The sequence below is a fragment of the Xyrauchen texanus genome, chromosome 19, assembly GCF_025860055.1.
Source record: "Xyrauchen texanus isolate HMW12.3.18 chromosome 19, RBS_HiC_50CHRs, whole genome shotgun sequence".
NCBI classification, from domain to species: Eukaryota; Metazoa; Chordata; class Actinopteri; order Cypriniformes; family Catostomidae; genus Xyrauchen; species Xyrauchen texanus.
This window is the reverse complement of record NC_068294.1, coordinates 9,171,239-9,193,157: the sequence shown is the minus strand read 5'-3', so window position 1 is coordinate 9,193,157 and position 21,919 is coordinate 9,171,239. Positions and strand designations below refer to the sequence as shown.

The 21,919-nt window shown below is 38.7% G+C and overlaps 1 protein-coding gene across 1 annotated transcript in view; it reads right to left on the bottom strand.

Moving 5' to 3' along the window:
- The window catches only part of LOC127660129 (complexin-1-like), a 68,643-nt gene that overhangs the window by 8,683 nt on the left and 38,041 nt on the right, over window positions 1–21,919 (bottom strand). The window contains exon 3 of the mRNA XM_052150223.1: window positions 11,665–11,840. Within this exon, the coding sequence (XP_052006183.1) occupies window positions 11,665–11,840 (176 nt within the window). The remainder of the gene's footprint in view (window positions 1–11,664; window positions 11,841–21,919) is intronic.

Sequence of the window (21,919 nt, the reverse complement as noted above, 5' to 3'; positions counted from 1 at the left end):
TTGGAGTAAATGGAACTGTTGTTTATATTGAAATGCTTCCTCGCCTGAATTTATCAAGCCCGCTTCACGGGTGCGCTTCAGTGGTCACATTAACGAGGATATGAAATGTTGCACAGTTGAAAGCTTGGTTTGTTAAATGAAGCTTAACATTGTCTTTGTATTTGTTTTTGAGTTGCCACAGTGAGCAATAGACTGGCATGTCTTAAGCACAATATTTGGTAAAAAACGGCAAAAAAGAAACAGCTTTCTCTAGAAACTCGGCAGTCAATCATTGTTTTGAGGAATGAAGGCTATACAATGCTTGAAAAAGATTTCATACAAAGGCAAAAGACAAAGGACAACTGGCATGGACAGAAAGAGACGCGGTAGGCCAGATGTACAAAACGAGAGGATACATCAGAGCCTCTAGTTTGAGTAATAGATGCCTCACATGTCCTCAGCTGACAGCGTCATTGAATTCTACCCGCTCAACACCAGTTTCATGTACAACAGTAAAGAGAAGACTCAGGTGTGCAGGCCTTATGGGAAGAATTGCAAAGAAAAGGCCACTTTTGAAACAGAAAAACAAATAGAAAAGGTTAGAGTGGGCAAAGAAACACAGACATTGGACAACAGGTAATTGGAAAAGAGTGTTATGGATCTTAACCCCATTGAGTATTTGTGGGATCAGAAAGTATGTTTTTTACGCATAAAAGGAATTTGTTTTGGTGTTGTAGGCGCGTGTCACACATTCTCTAAATATAAAAAACAAGTATTAAAATATAAGCAATATAAATATAAACATGTCCACACAGTATCAATTAAAAGTAAGAATAAAATAAAAGAGAGCAGAGTAGTACAGTGGAATGAAGAGCCAGAGGTGGAGTGTGGAGAGTGTCATGGTGGGTACCGGGCCTTGTTGATAAGGCAAGTGGAGGATGGGAAGAAACTGTTCTTGTGGCGTGAGGTTTTTGTCCTGATCGACCTCAGCCTTCTGCCAGAGGGGAGTGTCTCAAAGAGATTGTGGCCGGGGTGGGAGAGATCAGCCACAATCTTTCCAGCATGCTTCAGGGTCCTGGAGGTGTATAGGTCCTGGAGCAGAGGCAGATTGCAGCCAATAACCTTCTCTGCAGACCGGATGACACGCTGCAGTCTGCCCTTGTCCTTGGCAGTAGTAGCAGCGTACCAGATAGTGATGGAGGATGTGAGGATGGACTCGATGATGGCTGTGTAGAAGTGCACCATCATTGTCAGCAAGACTGTATGGTGCGTGAGAAGTGCCAGACAAGACAGTCACATCTATGGCAAGTGCTACAGGAAGCATGGGGTGAAATGTCCTCTACGGTGTCGCCGAATAGGCCAACCTGGGAGACGTGGGCATCAAGAAATCGTACCTTGTCAGTCTCCCTTGACTCGACCAGGATGAGCCAATCTGGACAATGAGTATCTGGACAAATTTACATCTAGAATGCCAAGGATCTATAAAGCTGTCATTGCTGGGATTTTAGTAATTTCAGTTATTTTTTTCAAAATGTAATATTTATTTTTCATGTTATTAATGTCCTGACTATATATTGTGATCAGTTGAATGCCACTTTGGTGAATAAAAGTACCAATTTCTTTTCATAAGAGCAAAATCTGTACATTATTCCAAACTTTTGACCACCATTATATAAATATATATATATTTATATTTATTCTTCCCCCTCTTGTCATCTATGGCAAGGCGAGCCAAATCAAAGGTCATCAAGAGCCGAATTTGGCCTGCGGGTCCTAATTTGAGCACATCTGCTATAGATTTTCAACGGCATCAGATCCACATTTTCACTCATAACAGTATGAGAGTGCCCTGTCTGCTCATATGAATTTAATATATCATAAGAAAGTGTTTCACTACTGTTCAAAAGCTCCTCGGATCATTTAATTTTTAAAGCAGAAATGTTTTCCAACTGAACAGATTAAATACAAAATGAAAGAAATGGCAATAAATGCAAAGTAATCCCTTCAGTATTCAAAATACTTTTTGATAGTAACTGTATTCTGATTATCTGTCATGTTCTCTGTTGTCTTTTGTTTTTGTGCTTTTATGTTTAAGTTTAGTTTAGTCCCTGTCCTGTGGCCTCCTCCTAGGCCTCCTGACCCTGTTCCAGTCCTGTGGCCTCCTCTCAGGCCTCCTGACCCAGTTCCCGTCCTGTGGCCACCTCCCAGGCCTCCTGACCTAGTCCCTGTCCTGTGACCTCCTCCCAGGCCCCCTGACCCTTTTCCCGTCCTGTGGCCTCCTCCCAGGCCTACTGACCCGGTCCCTGTCCTGTGGCCTCCTCCCAGGCCCCCTGACCCCGTCCCTGTCCTGTGGCCTCCTCCCAGGCCCCCTGACCCCGTCCCTGTCCTGTGGCCTCCTCCCAGGCCCCCTGACCCCGTCCCTGTCCTGTGGCCTCCTCCCAGGCCCCCCTGACCCAGTCCCTGTCCTGTGGCCTCCTCCCAGGCATCCTGACCCGGACCTATGTTGAAGTTTAGTTTAGTTCCTGTTTCCTGTCCTGTGGCCTCCTCCCAGTCCTCCTGACCCGGTCCCTCTCCTGTGGCCTCCTCCAAGGCCCCCTGACCCTGTTCCCATCCTGTGGCCTCAATATAACCAACAACGGACTCCCCGTCCGTTGGACTGCCTGTCTGCCCCTTGTGCCCCCTTGGACTGCCTGTCTGCCCCTTGTGCCCCCTTGGACTGCCTGTTTGCGCCTTGTGCCCCCTTGGACAATCTGTTTTATGTTTTTGTTTTTTTTTTGCTTTTTGGAGCGTCTGTAATCCGCTCCCTGAAGCGGGGGCTCTGTCATGTTCTCTGTTGTCTTTTGTTTTTGTGCTTTTATGTTGAAGTTTAGTTTAGTTCCTGTTTGGTTTTTGTAGTTCTTTTGTAGTTTAATTTTATGATTGGTTTTCCTCTGATTAGTTCTCATTCCCTGATTGTTTCCCCAGGTGTTCCTCATTCCCTTGTTTGTTCCTTTATGTATTTAAGTCCTTGGTTTCCCTGTTTCCAGTGTTAGTTTTTGCATGTGTTATTATGCTCTGTGCCAGGTTTCCTTTGTTTTTCTTTGTCCTGAGTTTTCCTGTTTTTATTAATAAAAGCTGCACTTAGATCCGCATTCTCTGCCTGCCTTCATCCCTCCCAGGCCTCCTGACCCCTGTCCTGTGGCCTCGTGGTGGTGGTGTAGTGGTCTAAGCACATAACTGGTAATCTGGTAATCAGAAGTTTGCTGGTTCGAGCCCCACAGCCACCACCATTGTGTCCTTGAGCAAGGCACTTAACTCCAGGTTGCTCCAGGGGGATTGTCCCTGTAATAAGGGCTCTGTAAGTCGCTTTGGATAAAAGCGTCTGCCAAATGTAAAATGTAAATGTATCTATAGTGGAATACTGTTAATCATATCTTGTATTTTAAATCCGTTTTCCCATTAGATGTATCTCGTTACTACACAAGCCTGATTATAATACATTATAACACTTACCTATTAATTGTTATACTTTGTAGTATAATGCATTATAACTTGAGCAACATAACATTTTATCAGCAGAAGTTATAATGTATTATATATATTTGAGTTATGTAGAGTTGAATTCAGAAGTTTACATACACTTAGGTTGAAGTCATTAAAACACATTTTTAACCACTCCACAGATTTCATATTAGCAAACTATAATTTTGGCAAGTCGTTTAGGACATCTACTTTGTGCATGACACAAGTAATTCTTTCAACAATTGTTTACTGATAGATTGTCTCACTTTTAATTGATTATATCTATAACCCCAATTCTAGTGGGTCAGAATTTTACATTCACGAAGTTAACCGTGCCTTTAACCAGATTGGAAAATTCCAGAAAATTATGTCAAGCCTTTAGGCAATTAGCCAATTAGCTTCTGATAGGATAATTGGCTAATTTGTGTCAATTGGAGGTGTACATTTTTTAAATGTTATTTATTTATTTGTAGGTCTTGGCTGATTTATTTAGATTTTGCATGGTCAAGCAAAGAGGCACTGAGTTTGAAGGTAGGACTTAAAATACATCCATAGGTACACCTCCAATTGACTCTAATTAGCCTATTTTCCTTGGGAGCAATTTCCAAATGCCCGAAGGTATCGTGCTCATCTGTAACAAACAATAGGCACAAGTATAAAGACCATGGGACCACGCAGCCATCATACCACTCAGGAAGGAGACGCATTCTGTCTCCTTAAGATGGTGCGAAAAGTGCAAATCAATCCCAGTACAACAGCAAAGGACCTTGTGAAGATACTGGAGGAAACAGGTAGACAAGTATCTATATCCACAGTAAAACGAGTCCTATATCGACATAACCTGAAAGACTGCTCAGCAAGGAATACACGACTGCTCCAAAACCACCTTAAAAAAGCCAGACTACAGTTTGCAAGTGCACATGGGGACAAAGATCTTACTTTATGGAGAAATGTCCTCCATTCTGATGACACAAAAATGTAACTGTTTGGCCATAATGACCATCGTTATGTTTGGAGGAAAAAAGAGTGAGGCTTGCAACCCGAAGAACACCATCCCAGCTGTGAAGCATGGGGGTTGCAGCATCATGTTGTGGGGGTGCTTTGCTACAGGAGGGACTGGTGCACTTCACAAAATAGATGGCATCATGAGGAAGTAAAATTATATGAATATATTGATGCGACATCTCAATACATCAGCCAGGAAGTTAAAGCTTGGTTGCAAATGGGTCTTCCAAATGGACAATGACCACAAGCATTCCTCCAGAGTTGTGGCAAAATGGCTTAAGGACAACAAAGTCAAGTTATTGGAGTGACCATCACAAAGTCCTGACCTCAATCTGATAGAACATTTGTGGGCAGAACTGAAAAGCGTGTGCGTGCAAGGAGGCCTACAAACCTGACTCAGTTACACCAGTTCTGTCTGGAGGAATGGGAAAACATTCCAGCATCTTATTGTGAGAATTGTGAATTCTCTCTACTATTATTCTGACATTTCACATTCTTAAAATAAAGTAGTGATCCTAACTGATCTAAGACAGGCAATGTTTTCTATGATTAAATATCAGGAATGTTTTTAAGTATTTGGCTAAGGTGTATGTAATCTTCTGACTTCAACTTTATATTAGGTATGCTTTTAAGTAAAGTGGCAAAAGCAATGTCGTCTTACATCCATACAAGTTTTTATAAGACATTCAAGTCAAGCTTATAATATGGAAGTTATATACAAATACACAGAATACAAAGGAAGATTTTTAAAGGGATAGTTCGCCCAAAAATTGAAATTCTGTCATCAATGAACCACAATTTCCATTGATTACGTTACACTGGTGCCGAAGCCCGGGAAGGAGGAGGGATACGCCGTAGTAGAGTTCTCGCCACTACCGTCCACCCCAACGGAGCAGCCGTGGCCATCTGCCGGGGGACGAGGAGCCCAGCCACCTGAACGAGGACGATGGCCGATGACCGCGAGGGGAGAAGGGGCTCCTAGTCAGGGCCGCTGCCAGGGGCGCAGGAGTCGCCTACCGGCCGCTGAAGCACGGCGGGGTTAAAGACCGTCGACCGCGAGCGGGGAGGTGTGTTCCGTCCGCCAGGGGCTGGAGGACTGCCTCGGATCTGCCCGGAGAGGCGCGGCTGTCGTCCGATAAAGGGTGGAGGAGTGGCCGAGAAACAAGCTGCAGCGTATCGGAGAACTGGCGAGTAAGAGTTTTTTTTTTTTTCATCTCTCTCTCTCCTCTCTCTCTCTCACTGTCGCTCTGCGTTGGCCTTTATCCTCTTTTAAATTGTACAGTTTTTTGGGGGGTACTACACTGTTACAGGAAGTACCCCCCATTTTAATCATTTCTGTTTCCCTCCCCTTGTCCCCTCCCTCGTCCAGGTAGATGGGGATGACCTGCCGGAAGACAGCGCGGAAGGCGCGCCCTCCCCAAGGGAAAGAGGGGGGTGTACGTCAGGCCGGGGCTCCCCAGCCTGAGAGAACGAGGGAGGAATGTGGCAGGGCGGAGGGCGGGGCCGGGTCGTGATCCTACACACCCGGTCCCGTATTAGGCTAATTATGCCTCCGTGAGGTTTAAAGGCTGACTGCAGAGGGCCGTGCGTGAGAGAGAGAGAGAGATCGTTAGCGGACATGTCCGTCATATGTGTTTGTGTCTTTGTTTTAAGTTTACCATTAAACTATAATTTATATTATCAAGCCGGTTCTCGCCTCCTCCTTTCCATTGAATACGTTACAATATGCAACGTTTACTTTTGTCCCACTGCCCTCAATCAAGATTTTTGGCCCTTCATAGGAAAAGGTTTGGGCACCTCTGATCTATAGCAATGAAAAAAGAGTTAGAAATGCTCTGGCAGATGAAATATAAATTCAATACAAATAAAAACATGATTATAAGGCTATTTGTTTTGTCATTTTTTTATGTGGTTTGAGTATTTTTACAAGAATAAGGGTGCTTGTGTGAGAAATACTAACCAATGTAGCCTGTAGCATAATATAGAAAGTTACATTTACATTTTATGCCTCATTTTATGAACCGAATCCACAAATGATCAGAAGATGTTGTTGTGTACGCTGTGTGTTTTTTTTTTTATTAAGTTTGGAGCATCAGAAATCGTTCCTTCCTTGTTTAAATTGCATTAGGATTTTTTGCAATAAGTCAAGTTCAATTGATATTTCTAGCCATTAGATGCACCTATTTCCTGTCGCAATTATATTTTATAACAAATTCTATCAAGAAAATCCACGTTTGAACTTTTTTTCCTTCAGTAAGACCTATGATATTAGTGCAAAGATGTACTCTAAAATATTAGTAAAAAATTATTTTTTTTTTCTCACTTTTTCACATGTTTATAGTCAAAAACAAGTGAAAAAAATCTACCAGTGCTGAAAAAGTAATCCAAAGTATTTAAATTACTTTACTGACTATGAGTAATCTAATGGAATATGTTACAAATTACATTTTGAAGCACAATCTGTAGTGGAATAGATTTTAAAAGTAACACTCCCAACCCTGATTATAATTGTGGTTAAAATTATACAATAAGTTATAACATATTATAAGGCATATTATGAGACATTACAAATCAATTTTAATGCATTTATAATGCCTTTACCGCACATTATAAATATGGGCTTGGGCTTTATATAAAGTATTTGTAGAATGTGAAACAAAGTCATTAACAAATAATTTGATACATGCATATGCATAATCGACAGTTCATGCACATTGAAATATGAATACATTAATGTTTCATAACATTTCTATTTGAATATGTATAATACAATGCTTAACAGAACAGTAGTTAATGTAATAATGTTTTTTAATGTTATAAGCACTGTCTTTCATTAAAATAAAATGTCATAATCCCTGGGCCTTCCCATGCCACCTTCTTTTTTTTTTTTCCATAGTCACGCAGTAAAGCAGCCATATGGCAGTATCAGCGCAGGAACTCAAGCATAGTCAATCTCTGTTTCTCCACAGTAATGGAAAGCTTGCAAAAGCTGGACTGTTATTTTTCCAGTCCCTCTGGTTCACAGCATGCACATTTAGGGCCCTGCCATCTCAATTTGCAACGTACCACTCAACTGCAACTTTCCACAATGTAACATTCAGCTTCACCCAAAAGCCAATCAAACAAAGAAAAACTCATAACTACTTTTCACAGCCTGATCTCTTGAACTTTATGTGACTGTGGAGCCATTTTTACAAAATGTTATTTTGGTTCAGTACATGTATCTGCAGTTCCACATTGAAATGCCCACTGTGTGGTGCTAAAAGCAATTTTCCTCCCAAACGGATGATGTTTTTAAGGTTAATTCTCCATTTAGTTTTAAATCAACAAAACCAACATCCCTAACCGAAACCTTAAACCTAAACTCAACCAATAGTGTAATACAGGGGTTCTCAACCTTTTGCAAGTGCCCCCCGCACCATGCTTTATTGTTGTTGTTGTTATTATTATTATTATTATTATTATTATTATTATTGGCAGTAGCACCAGACTTCTAATGTGAGCTTGCAGGCATTATTATTATTATTATTATTATTATTATTATTATTATTATTATGAGTAGTAGGCCTATCATCATTACTAGGCTATTGCTATATAATTATATGAGGTTACATGCTTTATTGTTGTTATTATTATTATTATTATTATTATCATCATCATCAGTAGGCCTATTATCATTACTATAATTGGGAATTGGCACCAGACCTCTGATATTAATTTATGCTTTATTATTGTTATTATTACTAGGCCTAATAGTAGGCATCATCTGCATTTTTTACAGAAGCTTGCTGATAGGTGATGTTAATGTGAGACCTGAGCCTGCTTTGCCTTGCAAAGATCCTCAATTCTTGGCTCAATGTTTGATAAACATAGCCTCAAATCATCCTCGATTTGTGCACGATTGCGGTATTTCGTTTTGAGTGCAGTAATTTTTGAGAATCCTGCCTCACACAAATATGTCGACGCGAAAGGAAGGAGAATCTTCAAGGCGACGTCACAGAGTTCAGGGTATTCCTGCATCAATGCTGCCCAGAATGATGAAAGAGGGCTCAATAAGCTGTTCCTGCATATCAATTGATAGCTCGTTTGCTGTGCACACAAACGGATCTCGAACCCACGCAAAAGAGCGATAATCCTCTTTAAAGTACGTCGCAAATTGTTTTCTCATTGCTGACAGGTGCTCAGACGCTGATTGAAATAGGGAGGAGAAATCGTGTGACGTGCCTGCATCAGTGATAAAGTCTGCAAGGCTGGGGAACATGGCGCAGTTCCCTCGACTGATGCGGCCATGCCAGAAGTCTAGTTTTTGTGTGAAGGCATGCACTTTGTCTGCAAGGAGCAAAATATGAGTTTCGCGGCCTTGCAAAGACAGGTTGAAATCAAACAAATGAGCGCCGTTTCCTAAAGTCTATGAGCGCAGCACACACAAATAAACTAAACTGACATACTGCAGTTAAATTTCAAAATGTGGTGTTTATATATTTATAACATTTGAATACAGTTCAGCAACATACATCACACGACCTGACGACCAAGAGAGCTGACAATTGACCATTACTTAATTTACCATCACCTCACAAATGTGACACTGATTTCATATGACAGTTCAACAAACAAGTTAATAATATTAAGTCACTTACATTTTAGACGAAATAATGACTGTTTTGGTCTATTTTAGCAGCGAAAATAGATCCGATGAATCCAAACAAAGATCACAGCATAGCCATAGCGCATCTCACAGCAATACTCAATCGTGTTTTGAATGATTCAGTGTTGTGAACGAATCGGTTGAGTCAAAGATTCAATGACCCATTCACAAACATCTGTCTCATTCTTGATGAATCGGCCGTTTGAACGAATCGTTTGAATGAACGACTGAATGACTCGCTTAATGAAACCGCTTATCACCTGCATTTGCGCTCACTATCGACAAACCAATAAAATTTGTTCAAAACTTTTTTTTTTAAAATCAGTCCAAACACATTTACATTTTTGAGTTATGTATGTACAATTTTATAAGAGCTATGTACATACAAAACTATAACTTTTTATGACAGTAGTTTAATGATAAAAAAAATGTGCCCCAAAAAAAATGTTCCCAGTTTTTTCCCTTCCATCGTAGCCTACTCACGCCCCCCCGGGAGAGTGGGGCGCTCCACCGGTTGAGAACCACTGGTGTAATAAAACCAAATGTGAGTGAAAAAACATAATTTTGTGTAGCTTTTATCAGTTGAGCAATCTGATTGTACTTAAACAAACTTGAAATGTAGTTTGTTATGTAATACGAACATTCAAATGGCCTTACAAGTTATGCACTATAGTAAAAGGGGTGGGGGAGGTGGGGGTGATTCTAAATGAGAAGCTGGTGATTATAGTTTATAAAGTTATAAATATGGATATTTTTCTTACAAAAATGCATCGCTTCACTTCAGAAGGCCTTTATTAACACCCTGGAGCTGTATGGATTACTTTTTTGATGGATGGATGGACTTTTTTGGGCTTCAAAATCTAAGGTACCATTCACTCCCATTATAAAGCTTGGAAGAGCCAGGATATTTGTTTATATAAGTCCCATTGTGTTTGGCTGAACGATGAAAGTCATATACACCTAGGATGGCTTGAGGGTGAGAAAATTATGGGATAATTTTCATTTTTGGGTGAATTAACCCTTTAAGAAGGTTTTCTCCCCCGTCATTGGTCTCGGGAGGGCGCATATTTAAACACTTTCAGCGGGAGATGCTGATGCAAACACAGAGAGGGTGTGAAATGACTAAACTCGTCCGTGGAAAAACAAATCATGCATAGTCATGTTATTGATTTATAATAAAGAATCAATAACATGACTATGCATGATTTGTTTTTCCATCAACATGGCAGCCAATATGAATAATGAAGAATAACCACTGTCTTACCTAAAGCAGCAAAGTCCAACACTTGAACCTGAATCATATGTCATCATGTGCTGTACCCATTAACAATGTCAAAGTCAACATAAGATATTTTTCAAAAGCCAGGACAAACTTCAGTAGGGAATGCCAGTCTAACATGTTCAAGGAATGTGTCTGATAATAAAATATTTACTTAAGTCATCTCAGTGCATGCTTTTTTTTGTTGTTGTTCCACAGTGTGTACAGACCACTGATTGATCGCATACAACATCAAAGGTGCATGTTGATACAACTTGAATGGAATCTTATTAATGCTACCAAAATGTCATAATAATGTTTTGTTTTATTAATCAAATTACTTGTTTATTATAAAACAAAAATTTAGAATATTTTTAGAAACTAAGACATTTTCTCTGCATACACAATCGATGTAGAACTTTGCTCTGAGCCACTGATCCAGAGTCAGCTTTTACGGGGAGTTACGGGAGCTGTAATATGGAGCAGTTCAGCTGCATAAGTCACTGAATTGAGCGAGTATTTCACCCTGTGTATCATGTTGTGGCCTTGCATGATACCATGACACCAGGAATCTAATGCGATCAGCCTTATAATTGTAGGCCAAACTATTCAGAAGTTACAAGCAAAAAATATCCTTTTTTATGTATCCTGACCACTAGGTGGCACTGTTCCAAAACACTGCAGGTACCCTCAGGTCATACTTGTGATGACATATACAAAGTTTCTTATCAATACGCTAAAGCTTTGCTAAGATACAGCCTCATGTCCATTTTTGAGTGTTCGCAATCATATTCGATAAAGCATTATACAAGAATGGTTTATCATAATAAATCTCATAACTTTTTGTCATTAACGTCTCTAGATGTTTCGTGCAAACTTTCAAGCCAATCGGACATACGGTATAGGAGGATTTAGAAAAAGTATGTTTTTCAGAAACTTCTAAATGGCGGAGCTGCCAAGAAAACCTCAGGTTTGGAATGAGACGAGGCAAGCGTATTTACAGGTTATTCACATTCATCAGTCATTTGTTTTGAATAAATAAATATGGAATGACCAAATTTTATTAACTGATATTTATTTTATTCAAATAAAGTGTTGAATAGGAGGCTAGCTAAATTTGATGCCTGTCTTGCATCGATTTTAAATTATGTTTCTATGGGAATAAAAACTTTTCAAACGAGCCATGTCATGCAATATCGTATGATTTCAACATCTTATTCAAATTATTTGAAGTTGTCATGGGACTATGTTGATCATCTCATGGTATATTTACCTTGTCCCTGATGCCCTGTCGAATCGATTCTCTTTCCGCCTCCATTTTTGCATACTTCGCCTTCCTCTCTTCCTCCTGTTGCCTGAGGGCTTCCTGTCTTTCTTCCTCCTTCCTATCAGCATCAGGGTCCTTCTCCTCCTCACCGCCTAGCATTTTCCCCATGTCTTTGGTCGCCCCTTTAAGAGAAAGACATTTAAATTATGCATTGACCGAAGCTTTTATCCAAGCGACTTACAGTACCTTCATGGTACACATTTTAGCAGTTTGTGTGTTCCCTGGGAATCTAACCCATGACCTTGACCTTACTTGCATCGTGCTCTACCAGTTACCTCAGGGAGAAATGAGAACAAGAAATCATTCAACAGTCCATGAGTCCATGAACTACATTTCACACAGATTTGGAGGATAACCTTTAACATTCTGCAAGGTTGATTGAAAGATAAAAGAAAGTACATCTAGTTTCTTTTATAAATTCCCTCAATGGCGACTGCTCTCTTTGGCAATAGGACAGGCAAGTAGTACAGGCAGCCAGAAAAGGACAATGGGTCAGAATATTAAAATAAAAGGGCTCCATTAGGGCCATGAGAACAAACAGATTTTGACAGAGCAGATAATAAGCTCTGATTGCATTCTGTAGTGTGAGTATCTATAATGCTCTGTGTGTCCCAACTGTTGGTCAAACCGTATTAATGCAATGTGATATTACGTTGTGTCAGGCTTACTTTTGTTAATGAGGGTGTAATTAGCCTTTGCAAATAGACAAGTGCTGAAAAACACACAAAGCATGGCCGGAATTACTCTAAATAAACAGCCAGTGACCGTGATGTCATTAAAGGTAATACAAGCTGAAGAGTATATCAGCTGTGCATGAATATTTAATTATATCAAGGGAGTGCCATTAATATGCTAGAAGACAGGACACTGTGAGCTTCCCTACATACAGTACATCATCTATGGTATGTTAAAGTATGCTTAGAAAGATATCTCGCACTTTTTTAATAATGTTGGACTTTTTTTATTATTTGTATTATTATTATTATTTTATAGTGGCACTTTCCATGTTCCATTTTTTCCAAATGTTCCTAATTTGAAAGTCACTTTGGATAAAAGTGTCTTCTAAATGAATAAGTATAAATGTAAAGCACAAAAAAAATAAAAGGTGGCCAAATGCATTGTAAAACAAACAGAAATCTCTAGGTTAGAAAGTACTCTCTTAAAAATAAAGGTTCTTCTATGTTTTTTGCAGCATTTTAGGTTCTTAAAAAAACAAAAAAAAACAATCAACTATTTTTGCTGTTTTGACCTGTTTCAGTCAAGTGAATTGTGACTCGCTGTGCATGACACCGCAGAGACTCACAGCACGGTAGACCCATGCTATTGTCCGCGATCCATGCACAACTTACCACACACCCCATTGAGAGTGAGAACCACTAATCACGACCATGAGGAGGTTACCCCATGTGACTCTAACCTCCCTAGCAACCGGGTAAATTTGGTTGCTTAGGAGAACTAGCTCCTAAGTCACTCAGCAAACCCTGGATTAGGACTCGTGACTCCAGGGTTGGTAGTCAGCGTCAATACTCGCTGAGCTACCCAGGCCCCCATTATTATTATTATTATTATTATTATTATTATTATTATTATTATTTTATGTTACTTTCTATTTAAAATTTGGTCACAATATTGCAAAACATCTCTGAAGATCCTGTCTATATGAATGTAAGAGCTGCTTTTAAAACTCACTTTTTTAACTATGTTTTTACCGTTTGTTAAATATGTCTCTTTTGGAGCATAGTTAATTTAAAGTTTAATTTAGTAAAGTTATTTTAAAAATATTTTTTTAAATTCTACTCTGTAGAATATATATTTTACATTCTACTCTGGTGGTGTGAATAAAATCTGTGCTCCATATTCTTATGATGTGCTTTTTATTAACTAGCATTATTAAATACAAATTAAAAATATACTGTATATTGACATGTTAGTACTTTTTATTTATTACAGTGTGTTACAATTATCAAATATCTCTAATTATACAGTCTGGGTGTTATGAATTTAACATTGTCCTATGTGCATCTCCAGTATAATCGTATCTGACTCGATTATGTTTTACATGTAAGGACAACTGACATGTTAAAGATGTTTGAGGTTAAAATTTTAAGCTTTTGGCAAAGCATTTTCTGAATAAATGACCAAAATCCCTGCTCTCTATCTCTGCACTCCCCCTTAATCGCTGCTTGACTTTGGCAAAATGTCATATTACTGCATATCACTTGAAAGATATAACTTTACTGAAATAAAAATAAAGATTTTGCTCTTAGTAAACAGCAGTTTCACTTTATCAAGCTTTATAAATAGAAATAAATGTTTCGACAACTTTTGCCCCATCCCAAAATGTACAACAAAAGGTATTTGGGGTGGGGCTTGGCTAGCTCAGCGAGTAAAGACGCTGATTACCACCCATGGAGTCATGAGTTTGAATCCAGGTCTCCTTAGCAACCAAATTGGCCCGGTTGCAAGGGAGGTAGAGTCACATGGGGTAACCTCCTCGAGGTCGCTATAATGTGGTTCACTATCGATGGAGCACATGGTGAGTTGTGCGTGAATGCCGCATAGAATAGCATGAAGCCTCCACATGCGCTATGTCTTCGCTGTAACGCGCTCAACAAGCCATGTCTCATTGAGATTCGTCCTCCGCCACCCGGATTGAGGGGAGTCACTACGCCACCACAAGCACCTAGAGCACATTGGGAATTGGGCATTCCAAATTAGGGAGAAAAAGGGGAGAAAGGGAATTTGGGGTTTTGGTCTCAAACATGCTGACACGGTCATACAGTGACTTCACATGAAACAAGTCAAGAGGGTTCATGAGTTGGCTATATGGTTCTATAGGTTTTGCATATTGGTTTCTGCCCAGAGGACAATTTTATTGCTCAGAAGTGGCACTCTTTCATATCTTAGGAAATGTAATTAAGTTATTAGTTTTGTCTCATTTAAGGATCAACTTTGTCTCAAATGTTTGTCCTAAAATTCCTTAAGAGAACTAAAAATAGATACAAATGCAAACATAAACTTTTGTGTCTTTTTTAGGCTGGTATAGCAGAACAGAAGTTATCCAAGTTCATGCAATATGTATTCATGTCACATCGGTTTGTTCTGGGAGACGGAACGACATGTAAATGCATTAGGGGTTCTGTTTTTCAGTCCAGGAGTTTTGTTCTTCCCGGATCAGTTACAGTTGGGGGTGGCACAATGCCATTGCCCACCAGCTCATGAGGTCTGCGTTCAACCTGCGTGACGTGGTCTCACATTTCCCACTCTCCAGAAATTTTAATGAGGTATGGGCCTCTCTGACAGCAGAGACGTGTACAGACTTCAGACCTTCAGATCTGATGATTCACTCCTATTTCATCAGCCTGGGCTGCTCGTTCACATCATATCTGCATAAGGGTTGAGCACACCAGGCTGCTCTTTCCTCTGGAGGAGGGTGGAAAAATATAGACAACTGCTTTTCACAGTGCATGTACAACAGACCAATGCAACTTTATGGTTGATGCCTGAAAGAGGCTTTATGTGCATGAAAACCATTAATGATTAAATCGGAAGAAAGTGATAATTGCTTAACATGATTTTGTAGGAGACAAATTGAGAGCATTCTACTGTAATGCTCTAAAGTCAACATGAAATAAAAATTGACCCATGTCTTAATTCATGTTTCTGGCCTGTCTGTCAACATTAATGTAATAGAAGTCATGGCAACAATAGCAAATAACAATCATTTTGCAAAAGCGCTATCATTAGGATATGTTAAAGGGATAGTCATCCAAGATGTGTATGACTTTCTTACTTCAGCAGAACACAAACAAAGACCTCAACTCTGTAGGTCTATACAATGCAAGTGATTGGTGGCCAGACCTTTAAAGCTCCAAAAAAGTACTTAAAAGTAATCCATTAGATTCCAGTGGTTTTATATATGGTATGTCTTCTGAAGCAATGCAGTCACTTTTAAATTTTCAGATATTTCAATAATGTTTTCCAATAAATCTCTAGTTTCACTTTCAGAATGTGAAAGAATGTAAAAGTGAAAGTGGAGATTTATAGTAAAAAAGAAGTACTTAAATATTGATTGTTTCTCACCCACACCTTTTGTATCGCTTCTGAAGACATGGATTTAACCACTGGGGTCATAAGGCTTACTATTATATTTCCTTTATGTGCTTTTTGGAGCTTTAAAGGTCTGGTCAACATTCACTTGCATTGTTTGGACCTACAGTGTTCTGCTGAAGAAAGAAAGTCATACAGATATGGGATGACAAGAGGGTGAGTAAAAGATGAGAGAAAGCAAAATGGCGTGAGCTATTAAGTCTTGTTTTCAGATAAATCTAACAATATTTTAACCCATTGACCAATTTTCTTTTCTTGTTATAGGCATAAATGTAACTTATCTTTGTTAGATTTATCTGAAAACAAGACAAACCATCATATCTTATCAATATTTTATTTATGTGTATATGTTGCTTCGTTGTTTTATGAAAGTTAAGATATTTTTTACTGGAAAAAATTTAAAATAAATACTCATAATAATAATTATATATATATATATATATTTATATAGCACATTATAAAAGTCAAATGGGTTGAGAATGCCATTTCATGACTTTAAATTCAACAACAAGATAAGAAGTAACATTAATTCACTGTTTCAAAAACTGATCCAATTAACAACATCTTCTCAGAGTGACTCACTTTAAAATCCCCAATGTTAATCTAAGTCCAACTAAATGAAACACAATTATCCACACTTGTTTTACACTGCGGAGCCAGCCATTCAGCTTTATCACAATCAATAAGTCGAAATAGTACAAGTTTATGAGCTGTTTGGTCTAGTTTGAACATAGCAGGCTTACACCAGCTCAGAAAACTGCCTCAAATTGAGTTCTGTGAAGACGGAATGAGTTTGTACAAAATTGGGAACATTTAGAAAGCAATCTCCATCTTAAAAATCCCTTGATTTCAGAAGAGTTGACTTTGGGCTTTAATTTTAGGGCAAAAAATTAACCTATGCGGATTGTCTCTGCAGCAACTGAACTGAAACTACTCACTGGGGCATCCATGAAAAGGATTAGCTGACATAACTGAAAACTTGCTGAAATGGAAAGATTCTGTAGAGAGCTGTCATCCTGAATAACCAGACGTTTGGAGCGGAGAGTTTATCCTTGCACTGAACAGCTTTAGCAAACTCTATTTTGGAAATGAAAATAGCTGCTGTGAATTCTCAGAGTATATCTCTGGCTTGGAAATTCTTACAGGTACAAATTTTGCTTCAAAATCGCTCTATTGAATTGCTCAACATAGTGAATGTTTTTGTAGTATCTGAAGGTATGAACGCAAAAGTTATACATGACATTCAAGGTTTGTGTGAACACAAAAATTTGTTATTTGAAACTCTCTTTGCCCATTATAGCATTAAGTGGGCCTAACCATATTTGTTTATAGGTATTTAGCCTATGAAGTTAAAGAAATATGCAATGGGTTGCAAATTTAACAGAATTTGCAACCAATTTTTTCCTGTAATATTTTATATTTCCAAGTGCAAATGAATAAAAAAGAGCAGGACTTTATCCATTCCATTTATCCATTGATTGGATGGTGATAAGTGGTTTCTAATTGACTGGTGGCTTGAAGGGAGGGATTGAAAAAAAGGGTTCAGTTTGTGAGTTGTAATGTAAAGTTTTTTTTTAGAAGTGGAGCAAGTTAAAAATAAATTACATTTTGATAAAATATGTTTTGGAATAATGTGCACAGAGGAATTGTTCACCAGTGTTGAGTAGTTAACTAAAAGTAGCAAATGTACTAACTTAACTACAATTTTCAGTTACTTGGAAGTAGCTCAACTATTTTCTTAATAATGTGGCCTTTCCAGTAAAGAGTTTTATTTGCCAACAAGTAGCACTGTAGTGTCACAACACACAACATTTTTCACATTGTATTGCAAATGCAGCAATAGAGCCAAGGGAGTAATCAAACACACTCACCTAAGCTGTCCTCTCTCTCATGTATCATTGGAAAACACAAATTAATTAAGTGAATCGGTTCTTTTGGACAGCTCATGTTAAAATAAACTATTCTCTTATATTTAGCATTGGGAATTCATTTTAGTGAGTTGGTTCTTTTAGACGGGTCAAATGATGCTAGTTCACATAAATGATTCAATGATTCACTTTAGTGATGGGAAGTCCGATTAATTTCCGACAGCTGGTTCTTTTGAAGGGTTCAAAGAACCCATTCACCAGTTATTTTACGTTGTCACGTAATGACGTCACCATTATGAAATTCTAACATACCGGCATCGTGATATAGATACTTAAGATAAGTAGAAAGATAAGCTACAAGTGGGCAGATTATTGCAGATTATTACTTTTTTTCTGTTAAGTTATAAATAAGTGTGTTTATTGTCATTAGTGATTCCGTCAGCAATCCTGCACGTTGAATATGACCAGAGACACTTTAGCAGAGACAGGTCACTTCTACAGTATTAAAATGAATGGGAGAAATTGGAATGCCCAACGGTCAACAGCGGTTGAAATGAGGTCCCACCTTCAAGGTAAAAGAGCCAATCACCCTTTAGATACAGACATGTCAATCAACTCCAGAACGCGTAAGTGCATTAGCTAGACGAGCCAGGAAATTTAGTTTTTTAGCATAATCTAAGGTGAAGTAGCATCATTTATGATTCCATTGTTGTAAGATTTTACTGCTGATTTGAAACATGTGCTTTGATCGCAATCTTGACCATCTGTTTTGGAGATTTCGGTCTTTCTCTATTTAAGAAGATAGGAGCTGCTCTTGTATGCTGCGTTCCAAAGATGGCTGCCAGTGGACTGACTTGCTATTTGACTTTGATAAGACTGACATATATCGATTAGGTTTTGGATACGTTTCCAATATTTTGCACCTAAAGCACTGAAAACATTCAGTAATGCACAGAGCGGGGATGTTCCTGTGTGTTTACAGCATAAAGAGAATAAACTAAACTTAACTCCCCTCTTTTTGTTAACAGAAACCATGATCCAGCTCATTACATAGTAAAATATATTTACATTTCTTGGAAAAAGTTTTTGCATGCTTTGATAAAATGCTATTTAATAAAACTTAATCAAATCGTAAGCATATTTCCAGTATGGCTTACTTGTTCTTAAAGAAACTTACATTTATAACTGTCATGACTGATTCAGTGTACTGTTGAGCTGAGAACTACAGCGACTGGATCATTGTCGATACAACTTTTACAATAAAGTCCTAAACATATTTCCTATATATACTATCTGTTTTACTTTCAGCTGTTCAGCAAAATACATTCATAACAATAATTCCGTCCCCCTGAATGAAACCCTTGGCACATGCATGCTCAGTATCAGCAGCACAGCATGTCGGACATGTCCTAGAGAGCCGGTTTTCAGTTCTGTGTACTGTTGCGACCGGAGTGTTCAGTTCGACTTGCTAGTCAGAGCGGTTCATTGCAAAGTAAAGTTGGCTAAATCAGACATCACTAGTTATGGGATCATATTATTCCAGAACATTTTGTGTCAGGGTGTCAGGCACATCCGAGAGCGTGTTATAATTGAGTAACTTGGTCAGATTTGGTGAACTGGATCAATCATTTCACTGAAAATGGTTCAAAAGAACAATTCATTCAGAATTAATCAATAACTTTATAGTAACCATGACTGAAGGAACTATGGTTAAATTTGTGGTTACTATGGTTTTTCTACAAATATCATGGTGACGGTATTATTGTTACTGTAGTAAATATATAACTATCAAGTGACATTATTGAATTCCGCAGTCAGAATTAATTGCAGAATTAAATAACATAATATAATAGTTACTTCTTTAAATAGCTACAATATATTAAGGTTTGTATTAGTAGCTTGTAGTGTATCTTAATACTTGAGTAGCTTGAATGTAGTTTAACTAAGTTATGAGTAACTTTTTGCTTCTGGTAGGCTGCAGATTGAAAGTAGCTTCCCCAACTACTTGTTCACAAAAAGAACAAGGACAAGCAATGCTGTAAGTAAACTTGGTCCATTTTGATTTTATGTTGACATGTTTGACTGTATAGGACAGTCAAAAATGGGTCAGGATAAAATGTAGGAAAGGAGAAGGGTGGGACACCACGCATCATTCACTACATGCCAGACCACATCTCTGACCTAACCAAGAGGGAAACCTGCTTCAAACATTTATAAATGCATCAACCATCCTTTCAATCCAATTAAATTTAGCAATTTTTCTACATTCTCTCAAAGCAAAGTTTCTGAAGATCACAGACAAAAGCCACAGCTTCCCACTCCCATTTGAACTTGTGTTTTTAATTAGAGCTGTTTTCACTCACGTTACTTGCTTTTGTCTCAGTTCCTCTGCAGCACAGCGCTGTTAATTTGCACTCCTAAGGATTAATTAGCTCATCTGATCGTGACAAAGTCGCTGTGCCGCCGTGTGAGACAGTAGCGCTCTGAAAACTCTTTACGGCTCCTCTGTGCAGTGTAGCGCTATCTACTGCTAAGCCACTTGTGCAGACCAGACCAGAGTCCCTGAAGTAGATCTCTTTATAACAAGCAGCTAATAATGCTAAAGCTAATAGGGTTCGAGGCTCTCCTCTATGTGTCATTGTGCTTGTCGGCCGAGAGGCACAGAGCTCTATGAAAAACAGCAAAGTGATGCTTGAGTTTTTTTTTTTTTTTTTAATGACACAATGTGGACTTAAAATGCACTGTGTTGCATAAAGAGAGCATGTTTGGTTAAGTATGTCTATTTTGACAGAAAGGGATGGAGATGGCATACTTGACAGGTGGCATATCCTCGTATTTTTGTGCAGTTAACAGTATGTGTGTGTATGTGTGCATGTGTGTCCTTACTGTGAGAAGACGTGTGGGTAGATGAGAACAAAATGTACCACTCTTTGCCTAAGTGTGTTTAAATGTGTGTGCGTGTTCGTGCGTCTGTGAATGTGTGTAATGAGAGAAAATAAAGAGTGGAACTCAAGATCATGTTATTAAAGACAGTATAGCTTTTTACGTTTGGAGAGTCCTCATAAACCATATATACAAACGTGTGTGTGTGGACGGATCTGGGTGATTAACGAGGATTTTTTTTTAGGTTACAAACTGGTAATTACAAGGGTGTCGTTTATGAGGACATTTCTAGTGTCCCCATAATTCAAATCACTTAAACAAAACATACTAAATTATGTTTTTGTTTTTTTTATGTAAAAATACAGAAAGTTTTTGTGATAGTTAGGTTTATGGGTAGGGTTAGGGGATAGAATCCATAGTATGTACAGTATAAAAATCATTATGTCTATGGTGAGTCCTCATGAGGATAGCAGCACCAACATGTGTGTGTAAGTGTGTGTGTGTTTGTGTGTGTGAAGGTCATCTCTACACACTGAAGGACTGCGATGGGTTATCAAGTCCCCATGGAGCATGGGCACGTGCAGAAAGCTGCAACTCCAGGATTCTGTATTCCTCTCTTGCTCCATCTGTCTTTATCTCACACCTGCTAAATAGCCAGAGCTCAGTGCCACACCTTCCCCCTGCTGAGACATTAACCTCCACCATCAGCACAGATACCACACTGGACAACCACCTTCACAGCATCACCTTCACAGTAACACAGAGAATAGAGGGTCAACTATTGGTTGCGCTAAAGGTAGGCTACCCAAGCTTAAGCCCAGAATGTCTTCAGTCTTTCAACACAGTATCGATAATACAAATATTGACTCAGTTCAATACCAACACGCTGTCTTGTTGGGCAGCTGCTTTGCAGCACTAATGCAAATGTGCATGCATCAATGTGGTTCGCATGCAATTCTGATTACGGCTGTGTCAGTAGAGTGTTGATGAAATATTGGAAACACTGTTGAGTTGGTCCACCCGGAAGCTGTAAATACCAAATATTAAGATATTTAACCTTAAAAAATATAAGTAAAAATGTGCTCAAGGAAATTGCACAGTCACTAGCCAAGACATTTGCAAACTTTGGCAAATCTTGCAATTACTTTTTTCTTATAAGCACCTATTTTGGCCTATTTACAGCCTGCTATCTTCTAATGTATTATATTTAGATTTTTTTTCCTCAAAGGCTGGCCCCATACGTACCCACATAGGGCTGAGCTACGCCCCCAATATCCACTGACCCTAAAACTGCACCTAGGGTCAACCCCTCCACTATACTGTCAACATGTTAGCCATCA